Here is a 23,568-nt window from a genome sequence, read left to right as displayed (position 1 = left end):
ATATATGAACATAATTACAAATGTATATGTGCAGCGGATATGTACTATTCAAGATTAATTGTGCAATGGATATGTACAATTTTAAATGTGCAAATGTCTGGATACATGAGGAAATGACTGAATTTCTCATGTAAATATTACATAATATTATTTAACGCCACAGTGCTGCTAAAAATCTATAACTTATGGGGTCAAACATGATGATACCAGAGAATGGTTTCGCTAACTTGACTGATGTCATGTGATGTTACACTTCTCTTGGCTGTCTGATTTAGCTCCTTCCATTTGACATGGATTATACTACACTTTAATCTGTTACCATTAGCAAGTCTAATATAAAAGATTTAATGGGTTAAATTTGAAACCTCACAGACAATATTTCTGTTAATAAACGTTCAGGTCTGTTTAAATGATCGAATTGATTTATTATTTGACTTGTGAATGATGACAAAATCATTCAAGAAATGTTTTTGTCTCTAACAGATATGACGAATGGGTCAAGGCAGATCGAATAATATGGCCTGTCGATAAGGGTGGAACAAAGAAAAAACAAAAGAAAAAAGTGAAAGTGAGCGACCGATCCATCTTACAAACAAAAACAAGACTTCTCTTTTGACAGCCTTTGACAGTGATATTTTTATTTCCCTTTCACAATAGAATAAAGAAGACGAAGAAAAGGAAAAAGAGGAGGACAAGACTAAAGTTGTTGTTCGAAGAGGTCGTCCTCCACTCAAATCCACCCCTCCTGGCACCTCTCGCAAAACCCCCAGCAGCGAGGGTCGGTCCAGCAGTAAAAACTCGCGGCCCACAGATGCCTCTGCCCTGCCAAATGGAGACGGTAAGACTGTCCCGAGTCAATTGCTCTGCGTCTGAACTTGAAGAAGAAATCTAGGTCTGGTGACTGGAAGGTTGTTGATACCTCTGCTCAATTTTGTGCTACATTTAATTTCGCCATATGATGATCACTATTAAGATTCAGGCCACACTAGATTCAAGCTTCCAAGTAGGAGGGACATTACAGTTCAATACAGACATCAGAAAATGTTGAGTCCTTGACACAGATCTTGATTTGTGTGTGGGACTTGCGCTTTGAGTAGAAGTGTTACAGCTGCAGCTACTGAGAAAACGCACATATATCTGGGGTCGTTTTTGTGTAATGTAAGCGGTAGGTTTAGAGTTGGCGTGGGAGTGAAGGTCAGTCAAACAACAGGTTACTGTAAGGGGTAAGCGTAGACATTAATAAAACACATTAGGTTGAACAAACGCAAACTAAATGTCTCGTAATGGTTCATAATATTGATCAATTTATCGAATTGTGTATTTGCAGTATTTATTTAGTAAATACTGTACATGTAATTTGTGGACATTTTTGAGATGGATCATTTAATAATACAAACCTGGGCCTGCAGCTGCATGCATCTCCTAATTTCAGCTTTTGGAGTCTCTTCTAATGTTCTGATGAGTTGATTCAGGTGTGTTTAATTAGGAAGAGTTTAAAATGGGAAAATTGAACCTTTTAGTTCAAGGGTTGTTTTGCCAGTATGAATTGTATTTGTTTAGTGATCTTGGCTTGTGGTTTTACTAACTCTTTGAAATCTTTGGACAGGCACTCCTCGACGACGAACAAGAAGAACTTCCGGGATGTATGATTCTGATAGAGGATCTAATGGTACGAGCTGCTTGCATCAGAATGGCACTAATAAAAATCCAAGCACCATCAAGCTGTCTGTATCTGAAGATTTTTTTTTTTCTGAAAGGAAAAGCCAACTCTAATATAAAAAGTTGATGAGTTCTAAAGCAGTACGCAAATGCTGATTCTGTCATGAAAATGTCTTGCATAATTTTTCAGTGCAAGTTCTTTTCCGACCCCTATTTGAATAATCTACTCTGATCTATTGATTGTTTTTAAATTGTTGGCTCAGAAAGCACGTCAATAGCAGTTATAAGATATTAACAGATTTTTGTTTTTTGATCTTTATAAAATGACCTTGAATTTGCAGTGTTTTAGTATAGGTATGGGCACTGACCACACTTATAAGTGCATTTCTGTAATTTTGAAGTCTTGTGCACTATTCATGTAGATTATTGCAGACAGCACTGCAAAAGCTAGCAGCACCATCTAGTGGCTGTATCTCTTGAGCCCACAGTATATTTGTGGCCGTTTCTGATCACATGCTTAATATGCTTTATTTAATACATCTGTTGGTGTCTAACTTTGAGTAGCATTTACAGCTTTTAAAAATAACTTTTCATGCTTGTATATTTTGGACACTTTTAGATTCTGGGAACTCTTCAGATGATAGCGAGGGTGAGAAATCTCCTGAGAAGAAGCAGGAGTGGACTGAGAGAACTGATCCACCACCAATAGCAAAACAAGAGGCAGCTGATGATCTCCCAGAGGAGAGCACAACACAAGAACCAGCACAGACTGAGCCTGAACTTCCTAGCAGTCCTCAGGAAATGCCCAACTTCAATGAGAGTGAAAGTAAACCCGAAGAAGACTCATCCATGCCCCCTACTGAGTCTGACGTTGGATCTCCAAAAATGACAGCGAAGAAGCCTCGTTTAAAAGAACCAGGATCAGAGACTCCCACGCAAACACCCGCCGCTGCTAATCACCACGCAGAGACAGAGGAACCTTCCACTCCACCACGACCTGTGAAGAAATCACAGGAAACGCCACACAGCAGTCCTGTAGAGAGAATAAAGCTGGTGGAGACGGCTGGCTCAGACACGGACTCTGCAACAGAGGACATCGACCCTCCAGAGCGAACCAGTGCAGCGAAACGCAAAATCAATGAACAGCGAACGCCGGAAAAGAAAATTCGCTTGGACAGAAAAGAAGAACCTAAAACACCTTCTCCTGTTAAAACATCACCACTAGAAAAGAAACCCGAGTCAGAAAAGAGGACTGAGATTGTGCAGAAACCTGAGGAACCACCCAATCCAACGCTGTCATCTCCCAGCAAAGAGGTAGAGATTAAGTCTGAGATGCCTTCTCTTACCAGAGAGGTGCACCTCAAGTTAGAAGCTCCTTGTCCAGACCTGGAGGATCCAACAACAGTGGCAAACGAGGAAATGATGCCTCAAATTGGCCCTGAGGCGCTGGTCTGCCATGAAGTAGATCTAGACGATCCAGAGGAGAAGGACAAGCCCTCTAGTGAAGAGTTGCCGATAATGAAGGAAGAGAAAGTTCTGCCTCAGCCTCTGGAGTCTCCTGACCACCTTCATGTCCTACCAGCAGTGGGACCACCGCGTCTGTTTTCCCCATCCTCTGCCCCCAGCCCAGATGAATCTCATAGCACTAAGAGCGAGAGCGATGCTACCATTGAAGTGGACAGTGTGGCAGAATCACAAGAGGGTCTCGGAGAGAATGAATCGACTCATAGCTTTGATGCTAGTGCTAGTTCGAGTAATTCCAGCATCTCACTCCAGGATCGAGATGGAAAGGACAGAGGTAAGTTAAAGCTTGGTGCTTGTTTTGTTGATTTTAGTTTACGACTCTTAATCAGGGTTCCCAAGCTTCTTGAAAGTACTTTAATTTCAGACATGGATTCATGGCGTGGAAAGCACTTAAAAACAAACATAGTGCTTGAATTCTGTTTAAAATAAAGGTTGTTCATGGTGCTATTTCAACAATTGTACTGTGCAGCTGTTAAAAAACATCACAAAAAAACCGAGAAATTCTTGATTTTTAAAAATCTTATTTTAAATCTGACCAATAATGTAGTGAGATAGTAGTAGTGAACAGGGCATGACATTAAAACCCACCAAATGTGGGTAGATTTCAGCTGTGGTGGGTTAGACCGCGACTAGCCACTTTGGCTGGTTGAAAATAATTTTTAAATTGTAGTTTTTTTTTAAAAGCAGGGTTCGACAATAAGCATGGCCCAATATGCATGCAAATGTTATCTTCGAATCGAGAAGCAGCACGACTGACAAAACTGTGTTCACGTGAGTAAAAGAAAGCAAGTGAATACGGAATGAGAGGATGATGATGTTTGCGACTCTTCAAAAGCATGTGCGCTGTCGTTTACTTGCGTCTAGAGGAAACGCAACTTCTGCAATCAGTTCTCTTTGAAATAGACTGAACAAAAAGCGATGCTTGTGCACCCACAGTCCTGCTGCTTTCAAGAGCTCAAGATTTAAAAAAAAAAAATTCCTTTTGTAAGCGGCAATGGTCACTGCTTTTGCTTGAATTATTCTTTGAATAGTTTTTATATATATATATATATATATATATATATATATATATACACACACAACAGTTCTGTCTGGTTCTCAAATCTGATTGGCTGATAGCCGTGCGATATTCTGCAATATCAGAACTCCTACAGCCTCTTCACCCTTTGTGTATTACTCTGCCCACATACAGCCAGCAAAAAGCAGACTCTAAAGCTCTAAAGTTTAAAAGATGCACGCTTAACTGTTTAACTGTCAGCTTATGATTTGAATCAGAAAGAAAGTAGTTCCTCGTACAAAAGGGTTTTTGAGACTCTCCATGTTTCATTTTGCTTTTATATACACAATATGCCGTCAAACTGTTGTATAAACGCAATATCACACTCGTAGCAGTGCAATATGGCTGTATCTCGGCACTGGTGGGGGGGACTAAGGCACTCGGCCTGCGGTCTCATGCCAACGCACACCTCCCAACAGTGCCGATATACAGCCATATCGCACTGCTACTCGAGTGATAATGCTTTTATATATATATATATATATATATAAGTTATAAAAGTTTAGTTTTATATAAAAGTTTTATATAAAAGTTTAGTATTATTTTGGCCTTTGTTTACATTGTTTGTGCCTTTTGAAACATTTTTTTTTGATAGTAGGTTAGAGAGTGAGAAAAATACAGAACATTTTGAATGCACTTGGTCAAAAAACAATAATGCAGTGTAACAATTATTATTTTAATGTCATTTTGTACTTGTAGCTAAAATTAAACAGATTTTTAAAAAAACAAGCAAAAACTGATGACAAGCAAAAAGAGGGTCAAAAATGATGATACCAGAGAATGGTTTCGCAAATTTGACTGATGTCATGTGATGTTATGCTTCTCTTGGCTATCTGATTAACCTCTGCTTGACTTCTCGCATTCAACATTTTAACCTTTAGGAGATCTATTTGTAAGCAGTGAATCCTTAAAGGGACAGTGCACCCAAAACTGAAAATTCTGCCATTTATTCACCCTTCACTCGGTCAAAAACTATTTGAGTTGTTCTGTTAAACACAGATGAAGATATTTTAATATAATGCTGGTAGCTGGCACCCATTGACTTGCATATTTTTATGTAAAAAAATACTACCAGAATTCATCAAAATATCTTGTTTTTGTCATGAAAAGACACTTTTAGAATCCACAAAAGAGCAGAAAAGAACATGATCATTGCCCTGTGAAAGTAGCCTAAATATCAAAATGCTGGATAAACAGTTATTGTCTACCTAGAAAGAAAATACTTTGAACTGCTTAAAACAAGTTGTCGGTTCCTTTCTTGTTTTCATTAGCTGTCAACGTCCACTTTGACCCTCAAGCACTGTAGTTGTATCTGAGGGCTGAAAGTAGGGCTCTCACAATATCCTTTTTTTTGTTTGTTGTTGTATTATATATTGCACCAAAATATATTGCATTATTGTCATTTCAAGATCATTTTATACTAATTGTGTATATATATCAGGGCTCGAAATTAACTTTTTTATTTGGTAGCACCGGTGCTCCCAACTTCAAATATTTAGGAGCACCAAAAAAATTTTAGGAGCACCAGAAAAAATTTAGGAGCACCAACCAAAAATGAATGAGCACCGCTGCAAATTGTTTTTTAAGGGATTTATTGTATTTTAAAACAACATTAATAGCACTGACAAAAACCAGAAACAACTATCTAACTAATGCTGCGAAGACTTTGATATTTGTGTGCAATAATTCCAAAATGAATGTCTAATAATTAGGCCATATAATATTAATGATGATGAAAATGACAATAATCGTAACAATGAATTCCATTTCTCATTATGATACTGCCTTGAATGTGCATGAATGTATGTTATCTGCTATGAAATGTCAGTTACTTTATGAAAAATAATTGTATAGTTTGCATCAAACAAAAATGAAGCATTGCAGTAAGAAAAATGTATTTTGTGCTGCTGTCTTTACATGCATGTCAATTTAATAAATAATATTTCTGCAACAAAACAAACAAAAGATTATAATAAATGATTCAATTCAATGATGAAAGCTGCAAAGCAGTCATAAGTAAATAAATAAAAAAATAATACACACCTCAAACAAGAATAGACAAAAGAAAGTAAGTAAAGTCTCACTTCTATCACTCTTTAAAAGTTTTGGTTTCAGTTTGTGTCAATTTAAAGGTTCAGTCTGAGCTGATCTTCATGTTTCTGTGTTTGTGGAAAAGCTGGCGAGTCAGCCGACCCAATTTATGAGCAGGCAGAGCAGGATTCTTGCGCTGACCACCGGCCCAATACCGGTCTTTGTTATGAGCCGCAGTTTCAGTGTAAACTTAGTAAAGGCAAGCTTCTTCGGAGATGATATGTACAGTGTTAGATTTGACTTTTAGCGGACATTTGCGCTGAACACGCAGTGAATGCAACGCATGGAGATTTGGGCACCTTCTCCAAGAAGCGCGTACTCGATTGATCACAGCTGGCGGATCATTATTCACCACGTGACGTGTTGTGATCGCTCTCATCTGCGCCTCAACTTTAGGTGGGGTTTGCAAACCTGTGTGCTTTAAGTTTTTACTCTTCAGCCGTTTGTATTTCCCGTGGTCATAAAAGCTCCTTCCCTGTCATCTGACAGCGGAATACCTTGAGTGAATGACAGCTAATATGAACCAATATAGCGGCAGGGAAGAGCGATTCAGCACGTTTTTACAAAAAACCAAAACAGGTCACACTACAACCATTATCTGCAGTCGCACTAATGCTCCCAGACATATTATGAGGTCGCATAGATTAATTTTCGGGCGCATATGCGACCAAAATGGTCGCAATTTCGAGCCCTGTATATATAACAGCATCACAATGCAATTACACTTATCCAAAGGACACATTATATTCTTAAGAACATTTCATTTAATTATAGTCATTTAATATTTAGGCAGTGGAATCACAATGTAAAAATGCATAACCTAAATTTATAATAAATAATAATAATTAACAATAAGTGCAAGGTAAAAAGTAACAGAGACTGATATCTGCTACCAGATCTAGTTTCAATTTTCAGACACCCACATGAAAATATACTATAGTAAACACAAGAGTTTTTTTAACCATACTGTCACTGACACCTTCAGTAGAGAGAGATGTTACACAATCAGCTAAAATGTTGCTTGAATTTTTTTTATTTTTCATGTATGGGTGATATATTGGATCACCAAAAATGACAGAGGTCATGTCTGTGTTGTGCGATAAGTCCATATATCGATTATTGTTTCAGGCCTAGCTAGAAGAGTGCTTTGTGCTGTCGCGATGCTGCTGTTTTATCCACTGTGAAAAGAAATCTGCTTTGCATCTAATGTCCAGATATAAAAACAAAAAAAACAAAACAATGACTGTTCATATCACTGTTAACAAGTGCTGAGGAAGCTTCTGAGATTGACTCATTTTATAGGAAGTAGACTAATCACAACATACGGGGCCACCTGTTCAATCATAGTAGACTTTAGGAAAAGAGGAAACTCTAAGAGACTAGCCGCTTCAGACATGCTGCAGTTTTTATTAGTTTAAATTTTTTTTTTTTTTTTTTTTACAATGAATGAGTAAAAACTTGCAGGACACCTCTAAAACAAAAACAAAAATCTTTTCAAATGGGGCACCCTTTAAAATGATATAGATTACATGATATTTTTCTTAATGTTTTTTTTGTTGTGTATTTAGACTTGCACTGCTTTGAGTAAGCACCTTATACCAGATGCTGATAAAGCTCAGCAATATCTTATTTTTAACAACTGCTACACTTCTTATTTTCTACATTTTTCTACTCCCTAACTGTCTTTTAACTGTTTGATACTTGTTTGTATTTTTAGGTCAGAAGAGGTTATTGGATTGCACTACAGTCTCCTCGTCCAAGAAGCAAAAACGGAGCCAGAAACGTTCAAGCGTTGGTTGTAAAACAGAGAAGAATGGAGCAGGTGAGTGTTTTGAGACAAATTTAAAATCCTTGAAAGGTTTTTAGATTGCGGTCCAATTCTTGATGGCTTTTAACTGGTTTGTTTGGGTTTAGCTTGCCTTTGTGTTTTTCCTTTTTGTTTTGTTGCCCATCATGTAAGGTTATTTTATTTATTTATTTTCTTATGAATATGGAATAAAGTTAATGACAAGCGAAAAGAGGGACAAAAGTGATGATACCAGAGAATGGTTTCGCAAATTTGACTGATGTCATGTGATGTTATGCTTCTCTTGGCTATCTGATTAACCTCTGCTTGACTTCTCGCATTCAACATTTTAACCTTTAGAAGATCTATTTGTCAGCAGTGAATCTTTAAAGGGACTGTTCACCCAAAACTGAAAATGATAATTTGCTTATCTGTCTATTTGTTTGTTTGTTTATTTTTGTTGTTGTTGTTGAATAAAAAATATCTTTTGAATATGATTTCTGGTACGCGACACCCATTGACTTCCACAGTAGGAAAAACAATACTATGGAAGTTGATGGGTGCCAGCAACCAGCTTTCTTCCAAATATCTTATTTAGTGTTCAAGAAATTAATGTAGAAACAACAAATTTTATAAATTGAATCCATTTGTAAATGAACATGAAGGTTATACATGAGTTGTAGAATCGGTCACTCAAGACTTAATCGTATTCACATACTGCCTCAAAGTCATGTCAATCATAAAAAAAAAAATTGGATTAGAAACTGGATTAGAATTTGTCCTTTATTTTTTTTGCTTCTGAAAGAGCACTTTGAGAGGTGTTTTGACAGTTCAGAGCCACCGTACGAAAGAGAAAAGCTAAATATAGAAGGCAGTCAGTCCAGCTACAGATAACTTTGACAAACAGTGCATAAAATAAAGACAGAATGTGGCGGACAGTTGAGAACCCGTGACTGGATAAAGTGACTGGCGCACCTCTGTCCTGCTGCGCGTGTGCGTGTGCGTGTGCGTGTGTGTGTGTGTGTGTGTGTGTGTGTGTGTGTCCATAAATTTGACATACTGCCCATAAACGTATAATAGTAAGCATTCAGGAATAATTCAGCAACTATTTTAGGGGAAATGTGTCAGAACATTCATCATTAATCGAGCTAAAAGATTGTACATGACTCTTTTCAGTGTTGTTGTTTGTTTGTTTTTTTGTACAATGAATGTTTAATAAGAATATGATATGATTCCCTGTTATATATTGTGTTTAGTAGAGGTTTTGCCATGAATACAGCCAGTGTTGCTGATATAGCATTAAAACATAACTAAATAAACAAATAGTGTTCAAGAGAAGAAAGACTCATTAAGGTTTAAAACCATATGAGGCAGAATAAATGATGGATGATGTTCATTTATGGCTGATTTACCCTTTAACCGTGTACAGTGTTTCCTCTAGGATTTTTTCACGCTGTGGCGGCAGGCCTTTTTTACACAGCTGTACCAACGACCTGTGGCGTTACTTCAATGACAAATGTCGTGAGCGCAGTATTACAAATCGAGATCGCATTTATGTAATAATAGCCTACGAGCATGCGAATCTCTTTGCTTGCGCACCAATTTCCTCTGCTCGTGCACAAAACTCATGCACAAGCGCAGATCTGTGCACTCTCAAATAAACGCTGTTGAATTGCGATTTTAAGCTGCAGTCACACATGAGTTTGAGCATGCGATATTCTGTCATGCGGCGCTGCGAAAAGGGGCGTGATTAAACAAGCTTATTAGACATTTAAAAAAGCAAGCGATTGCTCAATGTTTTAAATTTCTGTCCAGAGAGGTCATGTTTTCATCCTCGATTGTTCTCACGCAGTCAAGTGATGCGATATTGCAGGTCAGAGTTTACCAAGCTTTGCACCGCAGCACCCTTGAAACTTAACGCATGACCCTGCATTTCCGGTCTGATGCATTTGCGTGCGTATGAACGGAAGTCTATGGGAGGAAAAGCCCAGTGTGACCGCAGCTTTAGTGCGTTTATGTAACGAGTATGTCTTCAACATTAATTAGATTTGCTAGGAATATTTAAGAATGTCTCCAATAGACCTACAAAGCGGTATTAATGCGTCCTGAAGTAAAGTGACATGGCTATACGTCATGTTTGCTGGCCTCATGCATCACGCACCAGTCAGTCAGTCAGTCAGCACGTAACCTTAAAGGGTTAAACAAATGACGCACAGCACTACTGCAGTTAAAAAAAAGTTTGCTTTGTTATAATTCACATACCTTTTATTATGTTTTGGTGCGATTATCACCTGCTATTAAAAAAACATGACTGATCTTTTGAATGAAAAGCTGTAATGTAGCTGTGGGGGGATCAATTTTTGCGTGGCGCCCCGACATGGAAGAATGAATGTAGCAGAAACCATGGTGTATCAATTTATTTATTTATTTTTTTATCCTTCATCTGCTTGGTTTATGTTGAGTAATTTCGATGATCTCTCTTTTTGTGTCTAGGTCACAGTAGCGACAGTGAAGACCAGTCTGTGATGGACGGCTCTAATAAACTAACCCCAGTCAAGCACTCCATCCTCCCCAAGAACCAAAAGCTTTCTCGGTCACCTGGTCTGGGTTCTCCCAGCAATAAATATATAGAGAAAGACAAGCACAAAGAGAAGCAGTCCGTCCCGTCCCCCCGCACATATAAGTGGTCCTGCCAACTCAGTAAGTCCCCAAACATCCAAAATAATTTGACACATTTTAGTTATGGCTTTGGTGTGGGTGTTTGCCAGTACTAGGTTGCAGTATGAATGGCAACCACCGTGTAAAACATGCTGGATAAGTTGGTGATTCATTCCGCTGTGGTGACCCCTGATAAATAAGACTGACTAAGCCGAAGGAAAATTAATGAATGAATAGTCATGGCTTTGCTGAACTTTAGTAGATGTGTTTTCATCTCAGCAGACTTTACAGCTTGGATTTTGTCAAGTGGCAATAATTTTATTTTTGTCCAAGCTTTTGGTAATATCCAAGCGGCAACTGATCTGTAATTTTACTTTATCCAAGTTGATATTTGTCAAAGATTGGCTTGCATATAGAATACTTTAGGTTTATTATACTTTGAGAAACACTGATAACCATACACAAAAGCATTTATAGTCTTTAAAAGATGTCTAATAGACGTATATCTTGGCTAAAACCAGGCTAAAATCTAATAGACGTAAAAGATTAGCCCAAAAATAGACTAGTCATCAAAAACAGAGGAACATATAATTACACATGAAGTCAGATTAATCACATGATTAATCGGTCTATTAGATCAGGGGTTCCCAAACTTTTCAGCCCGCGACCCCCAAAATAACAATGCCAGTGACTCGCGACCCCCAATATCCTCTGAGGTGGTAATAAATACAGAAACCTTGCATGCAATGGCACACACACACCAATTGAATTTGTGTCAGTGCTTTAAATGTGCCAGAAAGTATAACCTGATGTTATAAAATCAAAATGCATCTGACGCTATTGCTGCCTTTAATATAATGTAATTACCCTAGGGGTCGCAATCCAATAGAACTAGTAACTATAAGCTACTATAGTAACTATATAGTATATAGTAACTATAAACGCCTATTTTTATTTTCAGTATAGTTATGGATAAAATATGTTAATTCTTATGGTTTAATAAAAATAAATAGATTTTTGGAAATCACCAGGCGACCCCCCCCCTTCATTGCCCCGCGACCCCTCGGGGGGTCCCGACCCCCACTTTGAGAACCACTGTATTAGATGATGTATTAAAATTTTAAATAGATATTGTATTAAAACCACCCAGTAGGTGGCGGCAGGACACTGTCTAATAGTCTTATTTCATCCAAATGAAGAAACTAAAAAAAACATTTATGGATCAGTAAATAATAAATGATGAAACTGACTGCATTCATAATAAAGAATTTTACTCATGCTAGAACATTCACAGAACAAATAATATACATTTATATTCATAGCAGCAACAAAGAAAAAAATCACTATTGAGGAAATAAACTTGATAAGTGAAAAGGTTGCAAACATTTTCTTGATAAACAGTAACTTATTCCTATTCCTAATAACTTAAACAATTATTTTCAAACTCAAAGCAGTTCCGTATTTAAAAAGAGAAACATTTGGACACGTCCAATACTTTATCAGACTTGAATCACAATGTTCATATTTTCAGTTGTAAAGTTTCTAGAGATGTATCTTATTCATTTAAAGGGGTCACACTGCTCACATGAACCCCTAAACACAATGATGAAATCTGAGAGAAGAACCGATTCATGAATATATGGAAAACTGTTTTCTCTACGAGAAGCTCCACTGCAGTATTTACTATTGTTTTCTATTTGCTGGGGTGAGACAGTGAATTTTGCTGCCGAGGTTTGCAGTAAGTATTTTAAGATGGTACATCTCTACCAGCTCTGCTACTCGACTCTCCAGTGTATTCGTGTGGCTAGTGTTTTTATTTTGGATGTTGTTCTTCTGTCTGACCTCTGTTAAATGAGAAACCAATTGGAAAAAATTCCAGAACAAACCAATGGTGGCTCAAAGGTCACCCCAAAAGTTTACTTTAGTGAGAGGTTTCGAACTGCCAAAGCAATCTCAAAAAGAACTTTTAGTTTCTGCTGGAGAAATAACTTCAAACTAATTCAGAGAACAAACTGAAGTACACCAGCAGATTTATGCAGATTTCAGGAAATATTACAGTCTTGTATGGATTCATTCAATCTGCACATCCTCTCCTGACTGATTTCTGTGCTTTATTTTTTTATTACAGCTGAGCTGGACAACATGTCAAGTGCTGAGCGCATTTCTTTCTTGCAAGACAAGCTACAGGAAATCAGGAAATATTACATGTCACTCAAGTCTGAAGTGGCTTCCATCGACAGGAGGCGGAAAAGGTTAAAAAAGAAGGAAAGAGAAGGTAAATATATACAATTATTTAAATACTTCATTGAATTACAACAATTAAATTTTTATTAGAGAAATAAAAAAAACAGCAATAATAATGTGTATAATACCATCATATTTACAAAAAGTTCTATTATTAATACTGCTACTACATTTTAGGATTTAATATATATATATATATATATATATATATATATATATATATATATATATATATATATATATATATATATATATATATATATATATATATATATGTAAAAATAATATAGGTAATAAGAATAATATAATTATTTGTGATAATTAATTATACTAAATATATTAATGATGATAATAATATTAGTTGTGTACAGTATTCAAATATTGTGAGGCTTTAAAACGATAATGGTAGGTTAAAGACATTATTGGATATTTAAAAAAAATTACATTGTTAGTAAATGGGTATTTGTTTGAAGTTGGTAGTGCTGATAGTAATAATTAATGTACAACATTCAAAAATAATTGTGCAATATTCAAATGATACAATACTTTCTGCTATATTAAGAATACTAATTATGATTGTCCAATATTTAAATATTCTGAGACTTTCAAATGATAGAAATAATTATGTTTTCTTTTGATACTTTAAAAAAAAAAGATAAATACTGTTTTATCTTAAAATAATGTAATAAAATGTGATTATTGACATTAATAGCACCAGCAACATTATTATCATTGTTTCTAGTTTTATTAGATTTGATCACAGTATGGTAGCAGACTTGGTTTTAAATAGTTCATTTCACTCAGTTTTCGATCTTGTTTATTTGATAAATAATTGATTAACAAAAAAATGCATTAAAAGTAAGATACAAATTATATCAAAACAATCGTATCTTTTAACGAAAATGTATGTAGAGTTCGAAAAGTGGTTGTTTGACCCACTTCTGGCATACTGCCTTCCTATTTGCCATGCCTTGATGTTTACAACCAACAAATTGAACAACAAATCAAAACTCAAGTAATATTTTAAAACATGGCTTCAACAATTATCTCATGTCCTTTCATGCTTTTTTCTGTTTATCAGGTTTGACAAATGTTTAAAAAAAAAAACAATACAAATAAATACTTAAATTTAGTAAACATTTAATATTTGGGTTTCTTCTGGGGGTCTAATGGATCACGCCCTACGGTTTGAAATGCACAATTCACATACTAATAACTTTTATTTTTTTTAACTTGCCGATTAATCCAAGATTATAAATGATGATTTGCATACATGTATTCATCATTTGAGGTTCACTTTTAACACTTTTCAGTTAGTTTCAAACAATCAAATAACCCAGATGTACTGGGAGAACAGCCTATAGTCTAGATATTAACACTGATGTTTATGGTAAAGATTAAAATCACCTTTAAGGCAACTTGACGCTGTTGAATGTTGTAGCAATTACATAATTTAGCCAATAGGTGGTGACAAACTTTTTAAAAAATGCCACTGAACAGATTTTCAAAAATCTAGTAATGAAACATGAAGTTTTATGTGTGAATTATTGAATCAATTGAAAATGAGACTAAAAATAAATTTGTACAAGATAAGATTTGTACAAGATCTTTTGCATTATCAGCAACAGTAGAAAAAATAATTATTTCTTGATTTTTATTTAATTTAATTTTTAATTTAAGTTCTGTTAGAATCTAAAGTTTCTTGCAGTACTTTTTTGTAATTCATGGAAAGCTCAAGACATTTGTCTGCTCCCTTTTTTGCTGATCTGAGTAACTGACACAAACCGCTGTGTGATTCGAACTGTGAGATTTGTGATCCGTCACACCAGTGTTTCTCAACCATGTTCATGAAGGACCACCAGCACTGCATGTTTTGGATGTTTCCTTTGTCTGTCACACCTATTACAGGTCTTTCAGTCTCTGCTAATGAGCTGATGATCTGAATTAGGTGTGTTCGGTTACGAAGACATGGAAAAAGTGCAGAGCTGGTGGTCTTCCTGGAATGTGGTTAAGAAACAATGCGTTACACCAATGTTTCCCAACCCTGTTCCTGAAGGCACATCAACAGTACACATTTTTAACCTCTTTCTAATCAAACACATCTGAACCAACTCATCAGAACATTAGGAGGGACTGTAAAGCCTCAAATTAATGGGTCAGATCAGGGAGACATCCAAAACATGTATTGTTGGTTGGTGTGCCTCCAGGAACCAGGTTGGGAAACACTACGTTACACCACTAGTTTCTCCATTTGTTGTCCTTTGCACATCACTGATCTTTGCTGATCGTTATAACAGTCTGATATGTGACTCAAACCATAGTGAGATTAGTTACACCAGTGTTTCCCAACCCTGTTCCTAAAGGCACACTAACAGTACATATTTTTGTAACCTCTTTCTCAAATCAACTCATCAGAATACTAGAAGAGACTACAAAACCTCAAATAAATGGGTCAGATAAGGGAGACATCCAAAACATGTACTGTTGGTGTGCCTCCAGAAACAGGGTTGGGAAATGGTTACATCATTAGTTTCTCTATTTATTGTCTTCTGTGCATTACTGACCTTTTGACCTCTACTGTTCCACAGTGTCCCATACCACAGCGTCCACCTCATCAGGCTCCTCGGACACGGGCATGAGTCCGTCTTCAGCTTCGCCCACGCAGAACACTGTGGCCGTGGAGTGCAGGTGATGTCAGGCGGCATCCGCTCCACCTCCGCCTTCCCAGAGTCCCGCTGACAGCAGCACTCGACTGCCCACCGCCTCCACCTTCTGCACTTTCAGACCTGATCCTGCCTCCACCAAACGGGAAAACGGACTCCACGCGGGGCTTGAATGTAAATCGATGATATCAAAGCTTACGATTGATCCATCCAGAGCAACACGACGGCACTTTTCACTTCACAAACGCTGAACAGACCAGGCAACCTCCTCTTACTGCTTCAGACCGGAGTTTGGATGCAGTAGTCAATCCTCCAGTCACATCCCTAGGTAATGGTCACCTTAACCAGCTGGACATGGTTATTCAATGAAAGGTCAATTGTAGCGCGCTTGTTCCATCAGAACTGCCAAAGTAAAACGTGTTACAGCAGAGTGCCCTATTTTGGAAAAGCAGGACAAAGTCAGTTGCAAAAGGGAATGTAGTTTACTGAAAACTGCAGCCGGCGTCTTCCACTTCTATCTTAGTATGCGAGCACAGAGAATTATGCAAATCCTATTTTTGTCGTCTCTCGTTTTTAATAAAAAGAAAAAAACGTAATAAATAAAGCGGAAATGTTTACAGTGGAACTCGAGATGAAACTGTTTTCAGTGGACTAATTTCCTTTGCAAGTGCATTTTGTCTTTTTATATGTAATCGCAGAGTTTTTATTTTTAGTATGGAAAATTTCGAAATATTATATCGCAGCCGTGAAGTTATTTAATGAAAGATTTCTAGCGCTGAATTTTTTTTTTGTGTGTGTAAAATAAAAGGTATTATCTTGCAACTTGTTAAATATATTTATTCAGTCGGCGGGCGGCATTTTTGTATTTTTTACAAGATGAGAATCGCAGTTGTCCCGCGTTCGGTTCGCTTGGGGGGGGGGGGGGGGGGGGGGTCAAATTTGTGGGGTTGTCTTGAAACTCTCTGAATGTGACGTCACAATTTGGGTAACTACTGTGCAGTAAACCGAATCCTCCCCACTTTCTTTTTTGTTCGTTTGGGCCCAAAGCTACTTTGAGGGAACACCAGAAATTGGTGACATGCTCCTTTTTTTTCTCCCTCTCTCTCCCAGTTATTACCTGGTACTTTCGAATTCTTATTTTCATTCTTGACCAATTAAATAAATGAGTTGCTTCTCTCAACTACGTTAAGCCCAGGGGTTTCTTACTGATTGTTCCTTTTGTAAATAGAGCTTTCAAAAAAACCATGTATTTGAAAAATACATTTTACACAAACTGTAAAAAGGATTTATATTATTTTTTAAAGCGTACATCTTTGTATATTAATTAATTTCTCCTTTTCTATGTCCAGTTGTTAGGAGCACTAGCACATCTTTAGACTTCTGTATATAATCAACCATTTAGGAACCTAAACCCAAGCTGTCTAGAGTGACCCATGATGACTATGTTGAACATTTTATGCTGTAGGCATCGATTCATTCACTGCGATGAACTTGCTTCCCTGTGACTTCAGTTTATTTACAGATTCCTGGATGAAGGAATGAAGGCATTAGGTTCCTAAGCAAAGCCATTGTACTTTTATGTAAAATAAGAAGAGGTCTTCTCATTTCTAATAAAGTTGTGAAATATTAAGAAGTTATTCAGATCTTTTCTCTATTAACTGGTTGATCCATTCAATTCAGGCTTTTTTGTATGGCACTTCTCACAATAATTGTTGGATATCACAATAATGATCCAATTAAAATATACAGAGAAATTATTTGGACCCCTTTTTGCCTTCAGAACTGCCTTAATCCTTCGTGACCGATTCAACAAGGTACTGGAATTTTTTTCTCAGAGATTGTGGTCCATATTGACATGATAGCATCATGCAGTTGCTGCAGACTTGTCGGCTGCACATGCTTGATGCAAATCTCCCATTTCACCACATCCCAAAAGTGTTCTTGAATTGAGTTCTGGTGACTGTGGAGGCCATTTGAGTACAGTGAACTCATTGTCATGTTTAAGAAACCAGTCTGAGATGATTTGAGCTTTATGAAATGGTGCGTTATCCTGCTGGAAGTAGCCAACAGTTAGCGGTGACCTTTCTATCAGCTCAAACCAATCTGGCCATTCTCCTCTGGCATCAACAAGGCATTTGCCCCCACAGGACTGCCGCCAGCTGGATATCTTCTTTTTCTAACCATTCTCTGTAAACTCTAGAGATGGTTGTGTGTGAAAATCCCAGTTGATCAGCAGTTTCTGAAATACTCAGACCAGTCCGTCTGACACCAACAACCATCCCATATTCAAAGTCACTTAAGTCACCTTTCTTCCCCATTCTGATGCTCTATTTGAACTGCAGTAGATCGTCTTGACCATGTCTACATGCCTAAATGCATTGAGTTTCTGCCATATGATTGGCTGATTAGAAATTTGCATTAACGAGCAGTTGGACAGGTATACCTAATAAAGTGGCCAGTGAATGTAAATCCATGTATACATAATTACAGGAATTAACTTAAAGTATTTGCATGATTGTAGATATTTTCACTTCAACTACAAAATATAGCTATAATTTTTATATAGTTATTTATTTAAATTATTGTTTTTGTCATTGAATTGAAAATATCAGATTTTTTTTTTGTTTCTTGATCAACCTATACTTGTATATATTATTAATAAATTTACTCGGGAATGAGATGTTCATAACATTTTATTTTTGTAGCATGCTAACATAAAAACAATCAAGATCTTTCATGTTATGTGGCCGACCTGCTTAATGTCCCGAAAATGAGGAATGTCTTTCCATTTGGGGGAAACCAAAAATCCCATCAGTCCAGATATCTGCAGGCAGACAGTAGAGGACTTCTCCCGGTATTATCTGCAGTCCTGAACCTCTGAGGGCCCGTTTGGAGACTCCTGCTCTGTGCTGGAAATACAGAGAGCCTGGCGTAATGGTCTGGAGTTCAGTCCAGCAGCAGTCTGTTATCGTGGTTGTGCTAATAATCCGGCTTTGGCGGCCAACGCTTCGTTCTGCTGGATGTGATATTCCTGGAAGCGCATGGAGATCCTCTGTGTCATCTTCAGGTACTTCTGCAAGCAGCTCTCAGAACATGTGGTCTAGAAGAATGTTGATACTTAAAATTAAGATGTAGCTTTACATATAATGAATAAGTGTTTTTATTTTTTTATTTATGGTGACATGACACAAAAAACATTGCAAAAAATGTTTGTTATAATAATTAAATTGTAAATATTTTTCTCTTGCCAATTAACAAATCCAAACTTGTATTTATATATTATTAATGTTTTGACATGTATAGTTATTTTTAACACAGACTTTATGATAAACATATAGATCTGAGATATATCTTGAAATCTCAGATCAACCAGGTATTGTGGAAGGACGATTTTGGGGGTAAAACCTTGAGGTTTTACCAAAAACTGTGAGATACAAGCTTGCTAAAGTGTCACCGTCATTAATCAACTAAACGCAGTGGTCACCAAACTTGTTCCTGGAGGGCCGGTGTCCTGCAGATTTTAGCTCCAACCCTAATCAAACACACCTGAACAAGCTAATCAAGGTCTTGTTAGGTATACTTGAAACATCCAGGCAGGTGTGTTGAGGCAAGTTGGAGCTAAACCAGCAGAGACACCGGCCCTACAGGACTGAGATTGGTGACCCCTGAACTATAATAACAACTGTGAGGAAAAAGTTTAAATCTAAATATTTAATGAAACAGAATTTTACCCTGATAACTGTTATTTTGTCATTTTAATATTATAGTTATTTGTTATTTTAACAAATATAAATTCATTTTTTATTCCTCTGAATTATTAGAGAAAAAAAAGGCAAATTAGTGAATTCTTATCTTTCAATATGGAGGTCAAAAAATCTGATGTTATTCTCATAAGTTTAAATCCCACAATTCTAAATTTAAATAACTTGATTCTGACTTTGTCTCAGAATGGGATTAAAGCTCACACTCCTGTGGTGGAAACAGCTTGTTAGACAAGAAAAAAACTGACTTGATTTTATCCTCAGGAATTGATTAGATGTAATGTGTATTTATAGAGCGCATTTATTGTGTATGGTCATACACCCAAAGTGCTTCACAATCATAAGGGGGGTAGTCTCTACACTCCACCACCAGTGTTGCATCCTCTTGGATGATACGACGGCAGCCACAGGACAACGGTGCCAGTGTGCTCACCACACACCAGCTATTGGCGGAGTGGAGAGAAAGTGATAGAGCCAATTCGGTGGATGGGGACGATTGGGAGACCATGATCAGTAAGGGCCGATGGAGGGAACTTGGCCAGGACACCAGGGTTACACGAGAACGGGGACCATTACGAGAAGTGCCATGGGATTTTTAATGACCACAAAAAGTCAGTACCTCAGTTTAATGTCTCATCTGAAAGACGGTGCTCACTAACAGTATAGTGCAGGGGTGTCAAACTCAATTCCTGGAGGGCCGAAGCCCTGCACAGTTTAGTTCCAACCCTGCTCCAACACACTTACCTGTAGGTTTCAAACAAGCCTGAAGGACTCAATTAGTTTGATCAGGTGTGTTTAATTAGGGTTGGAACTAAACTGTGCAGAACTGCGGCCCTTTTGGAACTGAGTTTGACACCTGTGGTATAGTGCATCCAATTTACTATACTGGGGCATTAGGACTCACACAAACCACAGGCTGAGCGCCCCCTGATGGTCTCTCTAACACCACTTCCAACAGCAACTCAGTTTTCCCATTTGGTCTCTCATCCAGGTACTGACCAGGCTCAGCCCTGCTTGGCTTCAGTGAGTAACCAGTCTTGGGCTGTGGCCATAAGGTAAAATGGTAATACAAAGAAGCAAAATGATCTCCTCTTCACACCAGTGAAATATTTTTGGAGTCATCTTGCATATCAGACAGGTCTTTCACAGCCACCATTCAAAATTATGCCTCGAGAATAGCATCTCAGAGCTGTGGTGTTTCACAGGGTCCAAAACTCATTACACTTGCTGCCTCTTGTGCAATAAATAGTTTAAGTATTATCTTTGGTATACAAGTAAGAAATTAAAAAAAAAGCCTAAAGATTTGTTCAAAATGGTTTTAGCATTTAAATCATAAACCATTTTGAGGGTTGTAAACAAAAACAACGGTCCCAACGTATTTCCTGTTTTACATTTTTAATTTCTGTAGCTTCCAGGAATCTAAAAAGAGACAAATATTGACAAATAATGTTATAATAGCTGTTTTAACATTACGCTATGATTGAATTGCCTCTGTTCAGTTATGAAATAGTTTGACAACAAGCAGGAAATGTTTATGGGCCAATGACATGACCACATTGAAATGGTCTACACATGGACACGTTTAAAAAGCTGCAAAAACACTCAATTAAACTTGATTTAGTCTTAATTTTTCTTTCTATTACTGTTTAACCTTTTAATGTATGACTTCAAATAATAATAATGCATTTTATTTAAAGGCGCCTTTCATGACACTCAAGGTCACCGTACAGGACAGGTAAAACAATCAATTCAAATAAAAACACAAAAACAATAGAATACTATACAAAACAATGCAATCGGGTCAAAGAGAATAGGCTGTTCTAAACAGATGTGTTTTGAGTCTGGACTTAAATTGTGAAAGAGTCTACATTACGGAGAACAGGAGGAAGTGAATTCCAAAGCTGAGGAGCAGAGTGGCTGAAGGATCTGCTCCCCATGGTGACAAGGCGGACAGAGGGAACAGTGAGGTGAATGGAAGAAGACCTGAGTGTTCGAGAAGGTGTGGCGATATGAACAAGATTAGCAAGGTATGGAGGAGCGAGATTGTGGATGGCTTTTTAAAGGTGAGAAGAAGTATTTTATAATTAATTCTGTAAGAGATGTGAAGCTGTTGTAGAATGGGTGTGATGTAACCGACAGAGGGGGTTTATGTGATAATACGGGCTGCAGCGTTTTGTACCAGTTGTAATTTATGAAGAGTTTTTTTAAGGGAGGCCAAACAGAAGGGAATTACAGTAATCTAAACGGGATGTGACTAAACTATGAACAAGAATGGCAGCTGAGTGAGGTGTGAGGGAAGGACGTAAACGATTTATATTTCGAAGGTGGAAATAGGCGGACCGGGTGACATTATTAACATGTGCAGTGAATGAAAGGGTGCTGTCGAAGATGACCCCCAGACTCTTAACCTGAAGGGAGGGGGTAATGACAGAATCCTCTGTGGAAATGGAAAAACTATGGGATTTATTTAAAGTGGATCGTGTACCTATAAGTAAAAGTTTAGTTTTATTGTCATTTAATTTCAAGAAGTTTGTGGTGAACCAGGATTGTACCATAGAAACAAAAATACTTGCTTACAGAGATATTGTTGAAGACGCAGGGTAAGTTTTACTGATTAAAGGTAATTTTGATGCCATTTAAAGTTTAAACATTTGAATTCTTCATAAAATCACATACCTCCTCTGGCTTGACCTCTCTTGTGGTGAAATCTTTCACACAATCCATGAAGCAGTTCTCTGTCAGTTTATTGTAGGTTCCCAGGAATTCCTTAAACTACAAAATACAATAAACAACTCAAATTCAAAACTATATACATTCAATAAATATGCATGTGTGTGTGTGTGTGTGTGTGTGTGTGTGTGTGTGTGTGTGTGTGTGTTTTCTCTTACCTGTTTGATCTGATCTGATTCAGTGACCTGAGCTGCCATCGTTACGATGCTTTAAAACAGACGAATAAACAATTAACATAAATCTTTCTGTTGTCAAACAGTGCAGAATCTCCTAAAATAAATGCAGAATCTTTAGTAATAAAGGCCTCAGAGCAGTGAGAGGTGAGTGGCTACATTAGCCTTTAGCATCATGTACATTTATCACAGCGACCGTGCAGAAATGCCTCTCAAATTGAATGCATTAATATTCGCGTTACGATAAATAAGATTTTGACGGGAAAAACCGTATAAATAAGTAAAGCATGTGAAAGTATTAAAGCTGCTACCTTTGATGTAAGAGCTCAGACTGTGAAGGACATGTGAGAACACCACTGACTGAAATTATCAGCTGCTTCACAGCGGCACTTTCGCAACAAATAAGAGCCCTCTCGATTTATTTATTTATTTAAATGTTAAGTTTATTGTTGAGCCCTCTCGATTTAAATTGTAAAATCGTATATTTAAAATCCGTAAAATTGATTGGATGTGTATTTTATAGCTATTATTATTATTATTATTATTATTATTATTATTATTATTATTATTATTATTATTACCATTATTATCATTATTATCATTATTATCATTATTATTTATTTTACTACATGTCACTTTATATTATATTACTACATATATTATAAATCTGTACCATATAAATTATAAACACATATCCAATGTACAGATAATATATATTATTTGTTCTGTCTATACTGCACATTTTGATGAAAATAACTAGGTATGTTGTAAATGTTCCCCAAATGTATTATTGCACAAGGTAGAAATCTGCTGGAATTGTGTGTTTGCCCATGTATTTTGATGATTTACTTCATTATTTTATTTTGTTGTATGTTTTGCTGCCATTTTAATTCGTCTTTGGTGGCTTTTTTAGCTTTACTTATCTTTTTTTTTTACGGTATAGCAATGCATAATTCATTCATAACCGTGCATATTCTAAAACCACATTCTGGCTTCATTTGAACAACCAAAGTATTGTTCACAAAAGCAAATTTCGAGAAATGGTTTTTAAATTATTGTTTTTTTATATATATATATAATTAATTATTAGATGAAAATGGTAAGTAAGAGTCATCTGAGTTTTCTTGATTCATTCATTTTTCTACCGCGGGAGCAGCAGTCTTCCCTCTCCCCAGACACTTCCTCCAGCTCCTCTGGGGGAATCACGAAGTGTTCCAAGGCC

At 36.9% G+C, this 23,568-nt stretch overlaps 2 protein-coding genes and 3 non-coding genes across 9 annotated transcripts in view; 4 read left to right on the top strand and 1 right to left on the bottom strand.

The window, feature by feature from the left end:
• The window catches only part of arid4a (AT-rich interaction domain 4A), a 43,597-nt gene extending 26,282 nt beyond the window's left edge, over nucleotides 1-17,315 (top strand). For 4 of the 5 annotated variants that reach the window (XM_087288640.1, XM_087288639.1, XM_087288637.1 and 1 more), the window contains exons 18-25: nucleotides 484-568; nucleotides 658-838; nucleotides 1,607-1,669; nucleotides 2,279-3,457; nucleotides 8,049-8,153; nucleotides 10,611-10,817; nucleotides 12,904-13,050; nucleotides 15,608-17,315. In XM_087288640.1, coding sequence (XP_087144766.1) covers nucleotides 484-568; nucleotides 658-838; nucleotides 1,607-1,669; nucleotides 2,279-3,457; nucleotides 8,049-8,153; nucleotides 10,611-10,817; nucleotides 12,904-13,050; nucleotides 15,608-15,711 — 2,071 coding nt within the window. In that variant the 3' untranslated portion in view covers nucleotides 15,712-17,315. 5 annotated transcript variants of the gene reach the window in all.
• Nucleotides 193-274, top strand: LOC137488200 (small nucleolar RNA SNORD53/SNORD92). The gene has a single exon (XR_015514046.1). It is a non-coding gene; the product is annotated as a small nucleolar RNA SNORD53/SNORD92 (small nucleolar RNA).
• Nucleotides 5,000-5,081, top strand: LOC137488204 (small nucleolar RNA SNORD53/SNORD92). Its single transcript, XR_015514050.1, has one exon. It is a non-coding gene; the product is annotated as a small nucleolar RNA SNORD53/SNORD92 (small nucleolar RNA).
• LOC137488203 (small nucleolar RNA SNORD53/SNORD92) lies at nucleotides 8,356-8,437 on the top strand. Its single transcript, XR_015514049.1, has one exon. It is a non-coding gene; the product is annotated as a small nucleolar RNA SNORD53/SNORD92 (small nucleolar RNA).
• A 1,042-nt stretch (nucleotides 17,316-18,357) lies between the features above and the next one.
• Nucleotides 18,358-22,746, bottom strand: timm9 (translocase of inner mitochondrial membrane 9 homolog). Its single transcript, NM_001159911.2, has 4 exons — nucleotides 22,658-22,746; nucleotides 22,332-22,380; nucleotides 22,120-22,215; nucleotides 18,358-18,782 (listed from the first exon to the last, which is right to left on the bottom strand). The coding sequence occupies exons 2-4, from the start codon at nucleotides 22,368-22,370 to the stop codon at nucleotides 18,648-18,650; spliced, it is 270 nt and encodes an 89-aa protein (NP_001153383.1). The 5' UTR covers nucleotides 22,371-22,380; nucleotides 22,658-22,746; the 3' UTR covers nucleotides 18,358-18,647.
• Between the last annotated feature and the right edge of the window lie 822 nt (nucleotides 22,747-23,568).

Source organism: Danio rerio, chromosome 17, assembly GCF_052040795.2.
Source record: "Danio rerio strain M-AB ecotype USA chromosome 17, GRCz13ab, whole genome shotgun sequence".
Taxonomy (NCBI): domain Eukaryota; kingdom Metazoa; phylum Chordata; class Actinopteri; order Cypriniformes; family Danionidae; genus Danio; species Danio rerio.
Note: the sequence above shows the minus strand (reverse complement) of the source record. Positions and strands in the feature narration are given on the sequence as shown.